At 32.6% G+C, this 7,893-nt stretch overlaps 1 protein-coding gene across 1 annotated transcript; it reads left to right on the top strand.

Moving 5' to 3' along the window:
• The first annotated feature begins 2,113 nt into the window (after window positions 1–2,113).
• Window positions 2,114–3,832, top strand: LOC139890149 (uncharacterized). Its single transcript, XM_071873046.1, has one exon. It carries the CDS (start codon window positions 2,114–2,116, stop codon window positions 3,830–3,832), a length of 1,719 nt encoding a protein of 572 aa, XP_071729147.1.
• Window positions 3,833–7,893: the final 4,061 nt, after the last annotated feature.

The following is a 7,893-nucleotide window of genomic DNA, read 5'->3' as shown; positions in this document are numbered from 1 at the left end:
ATCTATGTTTTGAGAATATAAATAAATCAAAAATGGACTATTTGTTGATTATTATTCAACGGGCCAGATTTATTATTGTACTTGGGTGGATTTGAAGCTGTTGATTTTTTTTTTTTTGGGTACCCACACGCTAGTCAAATTCAAATGATATTATTCAGAAAGCAGTCAAATGATACTATTTATAAAACGTGACTCATTAATTTCACTTAGTTTTAACGACGTAAGTAATACGGAGTATTTAATTTACTTATTCTTTATGACCGGATAATTTGTATACTGCAAAATCATTCATTAACCATATCATTTTTAAGGAATCGCAAAAACCCCTTTTCCATCTTTGACAATCTTAGGTTGATATGAAATAATGGTCAAGTTTGATTGTCAGCTTAGAGCTTAATGGTTTGAGCTTTGCCTCTATTCGTTAAAGTTTATAACTTAAGTTTGCATTTGTATTATATATAGTTAGAAAAATATCGGCCCGTGAGATGCGACGGGCCGGGCCTTTCAGATTGCATATTTATATTTAACGTAGCGTCATATATTTACAGAATTAAAAACACGTTGCTACGGGTATGTTTGGAAACACGTGGTTAGTAACTAGTTACCTAAGAACTCCGCGTTTTTAACACCAGAAAATTGCATAAAAAAGGAACATAACCATCGATATGATGTGGTTAGTTTAGGTTGTTATACGTGTACGTATATGTATGGGAAAAATATCCCGAAATATTTTTTTTTTTTTTTTAGAAACAGTCCGTCTTGCGCATAGCTAGTTGCGTTTTGTTCGTAAAATTATTTCGAGTTGAACGATGAAGTCAGAAAAATTTAACTCTCGGCGAGCTGGCAGATATGGCCATTTGAAAATATGGGTTGAGTTTGTTTAAGTGTTTTTAATAAAATAATGATTTTATTTTATGTTTTTTACGTCTGAAAACTTTGTATATTCACCATTGTTCGGGGAGGTTTTTTGGAATTTAGTGTTGTCGTTTTTTCCTTGATGAATAGTGATAGAGAAAATTTAATCTTGAGACTTGTTAGCCAACATCAAGCGCTCTCTTTATAAAAAATAAAAATAAAAATGTGTAAGTTTAAGTTTCATACCTTACCTTTGTATTGTAGTTTAAGTGGTGACGTGTTAAAATGACACAATCTAATTTCCCTTCTCTTTATGCTTTTTACTTAGTGTATGATTAGTGTTGCAGGTTATTTTTCAAGCTTTGTGATGCTCAAGATCATGTGTTAAGAAGATGTTGAAGAGCTAAACCCTTTGTGAATCGAGTATAAGTCAAAAGTAGTCAACATACCTAGTATGGGGGCAAAATTGTACTTATACAACGACGGGACACAGTTGGGTTTAGTCATCCTTACTACAGGGACCAGTTATGTCATTTTACATATTTGATTAAGTATAGGGTCTTTTCTGTCTTTTTTGTAAAGTTGTAAAAGGGTCGGTTGTTAGGGTTTGTTTTAAGCCGGTCCAAAGTTGAGATGGGTTAGCTTTTTCTCATATTTTACACACTCATACAATTTATTCTCTCTGTAATCGTTTGGTTGAATCTCTTAGTTAGGGTTTCAAGTTTATTGTTCATTGAGTTGATGAACACAAGTTTGTAAAACTGTTATTGATTCAAGAGTTTTGATTGTTATTGTTTCTGGTTACGATTGTGGTATACATCTGTGTATACTTGTTGGTGATTGATTTGTTTTCTTGACATGGTATCAGAGCGATTCGCCTAATATAAATCGTTGATTGGGAGTTCCGATCTTGTTTCTGTTCGTTTTTTTTTGGGCGATTTGATCATCTGGAAAATTAGGGTTTGAAAATAAACCCTAATTTGTTCGTGCTTGGGAATCTTGATTGTTCTGGATCTTTTTTCCTCTTTCTTCTGCTGCTATTGATAAAGATCTAGGGGAGTATCAAAATTCTCTTTACTTACATTCTTTTATATTTTCTGTATAATTAATTGATTCTTGATTTGATCACCATAGCCCAACTCTTGACCTTGATTCATTGAAATCAACGGAAACCTGATCAAGCTTTGGTTTGATTATTAAAGGATCAATTAATTCTTTTATTTTTTTATATTGTTTGTTTGTTTAAATTGTTGCTGCTATGGCAAAAGATGATGATGTATCTGGTAGTAACCCTACACAGATAAGCAAACTGGACTTTGGAGATCCTCTATATCTTCATCCAAGTGATATAAGTAGTACACCTTTGATTAATGTTAAACTTAAGGGAACTGAAAATTATAAATCTTGGGCTTGTGCCATGGAACTTGCTTTGCAAACTAAGAACAAAATTGGTTTTATTAATGGAACTTTAAAAAGGGATGAAGGTAATGAGGTTCTTGCAGTCCAGTGGGATAGATGTAATGCTGTTGTTTTGTCTTGGATTCTTGGTTCTATGACTGAAGAGTTATATAATGGTCAAATTTATTCTAAAATTGCTTCAGATGTTTGGAAAGAATTAAAAGAAACATATGATAAAATAGATGGATCTGTAATCTTTAATCTTTATCAAAAGTTGAATTCTATAACACAAGGGGGTAGTTCTGTTTCAGACTATTATTATAATCTTAATTCACTTTGGAAACAATATGACACAATGGTGCAACTTCCTAGTTCTGACCTCACATCATCAAAAGTTTTTAAAGATCACACTAGTTTAATAAAATTAATGCAATTTCTGATGGGCCTTGATGACATTTATCAGCCTATTAGAAGTAATATTCTAACTAGAGATCCACTGCCTTCAGTGAACACTGCATTCTCAATTATCTCAAGAGAAGAATCTCACAGAAAATCAATTTTAAATGGAAAAAAGAATGCTGAGTCATCTGCTTTCTACACTAATTCTTTTAAATCTAATATTAATATTCAAAATAAAGAATTAAAATGTAGCAAGTGTGGCAGAACTAATCATACTATTGATAAGTGTTTTGAAGTTGTTGGTTATCCTACTAGAACTAGAAATTTAAAATGTACTAAGTGTGGGATGACAAATCATACTGTTGATAAGTGTTTTGAAGTTATTGGTTACCCTAACAATCTAAAGAAAAAAGGATTTGGTTCTTCAAATAACTTTAGGGGTAATTCAAGTAAAACTCATAATGAGAATTCTGAGAGCAGTTCCTCTACTCCTATTTCTTTAAGTAATGATCAAATAATGAAGTTGTTAAGCTTACTGGATGATAAAGGTGGTGTCAAACCTGGTATCTCCAATATGTCAGGTAACTTTGAAAACTTTAATGTCTTTTTTAACACCAACTTTGATATTTTTTACAAAAATAACATGATTAGTGATAACATAGACAACATACATTATGGGTGGATCATTGATTCTGGAGCCAACCAACATATGACTAATTCAACTAAAAATTTTGTGTCTTACACTGATGTGAGTGATTTAAATCTAACTGTGTCACATCCTAATGGTACTAAAGCTAAAGTTAATACAATTGGTAATTTAAGAATTTCAAATGAAATTGTTTTAAAAGATGTCTTGGTGGTTCCAGATTATTGTGTGAGTTTATTGTCTGTGTTCTGTTTGGCCAGGGATAATAAATTGTTTGTTGGTTTTGATAATAATGCTTATTATATCCAGGACTTGGTGTCCAAGAAGACCCTTGTGACTGGTAGTCAGTGTGGTGGTTTATATTACTTAACAGAAAATGATAAAGGTATTGTTGGTAGTTCCAACATAACTAAGCTTGATAAAAATTCTATTGATCTGTGGCATTGTAGGTTGGGTCACCCAGCTGAACATGCCCTAATGTGTTTGAAACAAAGTCTGCTTTTTAATAAGCAAATGGTCAAAAAAACCTTGTGACATTTGTCATAAGGCAAAACAAACAAGAGAATCTTTTGAAAATAGTTGTCATAAAATATCTGAGTTGGGAGAATTAGTTCACCTTGATGTCTGGGGTCCATACAGAGTTCAAAGTTATAAAGATTATAAATATTTTTTTAACCATTGTGGATGATTTTACTAGAGCTGTTTGGGTGTATCTACTTAAGTCAAAAGATGAAGTGTTTGATAGTTTAGAAAATCTGTTTCATCTACTTAAAAATCAATTTAATAAATCAATTAAATGTGTTAGGTCTGATAATGGTACAGAGTTTATAAATTCCAAAGTTAATGATTTCATCTTAAAAAATGGTATTGATCACCAGACATCATGTGCCTATACTCCTCAACAAAATGGGTTAGTTGAAAGGAAACATAGGCACTTGCTTAATGTTGCAAGAGCTCTTATGTTTCAAGGGGGGATTCCTGTTAAGTTTTGGGATGAATGTATTTTAACTGCTGTTTATTTAATTAACAGGACTCCTTCTTCTTTGCTAAATGGAAAATGTCCCTTTGAGATTATATATAATAGAGTTCCTAATCTTTCCCATTTAAGGGTTTTTGGTTGTCTTGCTTTTTCAACTGTTTTAAATAATTCAGATAAGTTTTCTGAAAGGTCTGAAAAATGTGTTTTTCTTGGGTATTCTTCTGTTAAAAAAGGTTACAAGTTATATAGTTTAGAAAGTAAAAGTGTGATTATTTCAAGGGATGTAAAATTTTATGAAAATATTTTTTCTTTCAAAGTTAAAAAAGATGGTCTGCAGTCAGACAAAAGTTTCAGTCAAATGAATTTTTTTGAAGAAAATGAAAATGACAATCAAAGTACTCAAAGTCCCAATGATGAAGGGGAAGACAATGAACATCAAAGTGATGGCAGTAGTGACTCAATGCCTATGGATGACACAAATGATTCATCAAGTTCAGATGATTCAAATGTGAATGCCAGGTCACCAAGTCCTACAGCAACACCTAATGATGATAACTCAAACCCTGAGGGCACTGTTGTTCAAAATCAGGAAGTTCCAACTTATACTTTTCAACACTCTATTAGAAAATCTCAAAGGAATACTACCATGCCAAAAAAATTTAATGATTTTATTCTGAATAATAAAGCTAAGTATAACATTAATAATTTTGTCAATTATTCTAAGTTGTCAAAGGACATGGTTTGTCTGTCTTTCAACTTAAATAAAATTGTTGAACCCACCACATATTGGGAGGCCTATAAATCTAAACAATGGGTTGATGCAATGAATTCTGAAATGGAAGCTTTGTTTAAAAATGATACTTGGGAGTTAACTGAGTTACCTGTAGGAGGGAAACATATAGAAAATAAATGGGTATATAAGATAAAATATAAGTCTAATGGTGAGGTTGATAGATTTAAAGCCAGGCTAGTTGCCAAAGGTTATAATCAAAGAGAAGGTATTGATTTTGATGAAACATTTTCTCCTGTTGTTAAAATGGCCACTGTCAGATGTATGATAAATATTGCAGTTCAGAATAACTGGGATCTTTATCAACTTGACATAAATAATGCTTTTTTATATGGTGATCTTGATGAAAGTGTTTATATGACTCTTCCTTTAGGATATTATAATGAAAATGATAAAAGAGTCTGTAAATTAAAAAGATCACTTTATGGATTGAAACAAGCTCCTAGAAAGTGGAATGAAAAACTTACCTCTGCTTTAATTGAGAATGGTTTCAGACAAAGTATTAATGATTATTCATTATATATAAAATCTGAAAATAATATCTTCATTGCTATTCTTGTGTATGTTGATGACATTGTCATCACTGGTAATAATGTGTCTGAAATTAGTAACTTTAAAAGGTTTTTAAAAACTAAGTTTCAAATTAAAGATCTTGGTCTTCTTAAATATTTCTTGGGAATTGAGGTTATTAAAGAAGACAATTGTATAAACTTGTCTCAAAGAAAGTATACTCTTGATTTGTTGACTGAGTTTGGTTTGTTAAACTGTAAACCAATCTATACTCCCATTGAACCAAACTTGACCTTTAGTGATGATGATAAGAAAGACTTACCTTTAAATAACATCACTGAGTATCAAAGGTTAGTTGGTAAACTGATCTACTTAACCTTAACTAGGCCTGACATATCATATTCTGTTCATGTCTTAAGTCAATATATGCATGCTCCTAGGGTTTCACACCTGAAGTGTGCTTTGAGAATCTTAAGATATCTTAAGTCAGCACCAGGTAAAGGTATAAGTATAAGAAAGTGTGACAAGAATGACACTGATCTTACTTGTTATGTGGATTCTGATTGGGGTAAAAGAATCATGGATATGAAATCTGTGACTGGTTTCTGTGTGTTTCGAAATGGTTCACTTGTTTCATGGAAAAGCAAGAAGCAAAGCACTATCTCAAGGTCATCTGCAGAGGCTGAGTACAGAGCCTTTGCAGATGCCATCTGTGACATCATCTGGTTGTTGAAATTACTCAAAGACTTTGATTTAAACTGCAATATTCCTGTTCAAACTTATATTGATAACTCTGCAGCAATTAAAATTGCTGCAAATCCAGTTTTCCATGAGAAAACTAAACACTTTGAAATTGACTTGCATTTTGTTAGAGAAAAGATTAATAAAGGTGTTTTAAAAACAGTGAAAATTGAATCTGCAGTTAATACTGCAGATATTTTTACAAAAGGTTTGTGTTCAAAAGAACATTACAAAATGTGCAGTCAACTTGGGTTAAAAGATTGTTTTGAGAATTAGATTGAGGAGGGGTGTTAAAATGACACAATCTAATTTCCCTTCTCTTTATGCTTTTTACTTAGTGTATGATTAGTGTTGCAGGTTATTTTCAAGCTTTGTGATGCTCAAGATCATGTGTTAAGAAGATGTTGAAGAGCTAAACCCTTTGTGAATCGAGTATAAGTCAAAAGTAGTCAACATACCTAGTATGGGGGCAAAATTGTACTTATACAACGACGGGACACAGTTGGGTTTAGTCATCCTTACTACAGGGACCAGTTATGTCATTTTACATATTTGATTAAGTATAGGGTCTTTTCTGTCTTTTTTGTAAAGTTGTAAAAGGGTCGGTTGTTAGGGTTTGTTTTAAGCCGGTCCAAAGTTGAGATAGGTTAACTTTTTCTCATATTTTACACACTCATACAATTTATTCTCTCTGTAATCGTTTGGTTGAATCTCTTAGTTAGGGTTTCAAGTTTATTGTTCATTGAGTTGATGAACACAAGTTTGTAAAACTGTTATTGATTCAAGAGTTTTGATTGTTATTGTTTCTGGTTACGATTGTGGTATACATCTGTGTATACTTGTTGGTGATTGATTTGTTTTCTTGACATGACGGCTTGACATTCTTTGTTAGAGGTCAGGAATTTGACTCCCGGAAACTACAACAGTGCACACAAGGTTATCCCCTGACCTTGAAATCTACCCAATGTCGCTTTTCACACATTGCGTTAGGGGGCAGCGTGAAGTGGGGTTTTACCGGTCATTCCCTCGGATTGGTCCGAATTTTCTTCAGGGCAGCAGTTGGGGGCAGGTTATGCAACTGTTTGAGATGATCGCGTGGGTGATTTAACTCTCCCGAGTGATCCCAAACTGCTGTTCAAAAAGAGTTTCATTAAATGTTTAACTTAACATTCTAACGAGTGATTCACATCATCCTAGATACTATAAGTCTTAAATATTTATAAATGTATTTAAATGAGCCAAACTATTTACAAGATAGTTGAGTTCAACTTGTTAAAAACTTACAATCGGTCATGGGGTCACGAGGATCTGATCCTCAAACAGGGCAATGATAGACAAGCATCTCACCACCCTCCTCTATCGTAAACACTGTTTGCTGCGCTGCGCTCATCACGAGATCTAATTACGAAAAAAAAAAGTGTGAGAGAAAGCCCTCCAGTCGAGTAGATAACTTGAAGTTTCATTTGAGTTGTGCTTAGACATATGAAGATTGTTTGATAAATGAACTCAAATAAGCTCGTAATTCTATACAAGTCTTTTATGGATGTTCATTTATTCATTTATTTTATATAATTA

The sequence above is a fragment of the Rutidosis leptorrhynchoides genome, chromosome 2, assembly GCF_046630445.1.
Source record: "Rutidosis leptorrhynchoides isolate AG116_Rl617_1_P2 chromosome 2, CSIRO_AGI_Rlap_v1, whole genome shotgun sequence".
In the NCBI taxonomy this organism is placed as follows: domain Eukaryota; kingdom Viridiplantae; phylum Streptophyta; class Magnoliopsida; order Asterales; family Asteraceae; genus Rutidosis; species Rutidosis leptorrhynchoides.
This window is presented reverse-complemented; position numbering and strand designations above follow the sequence as displayed.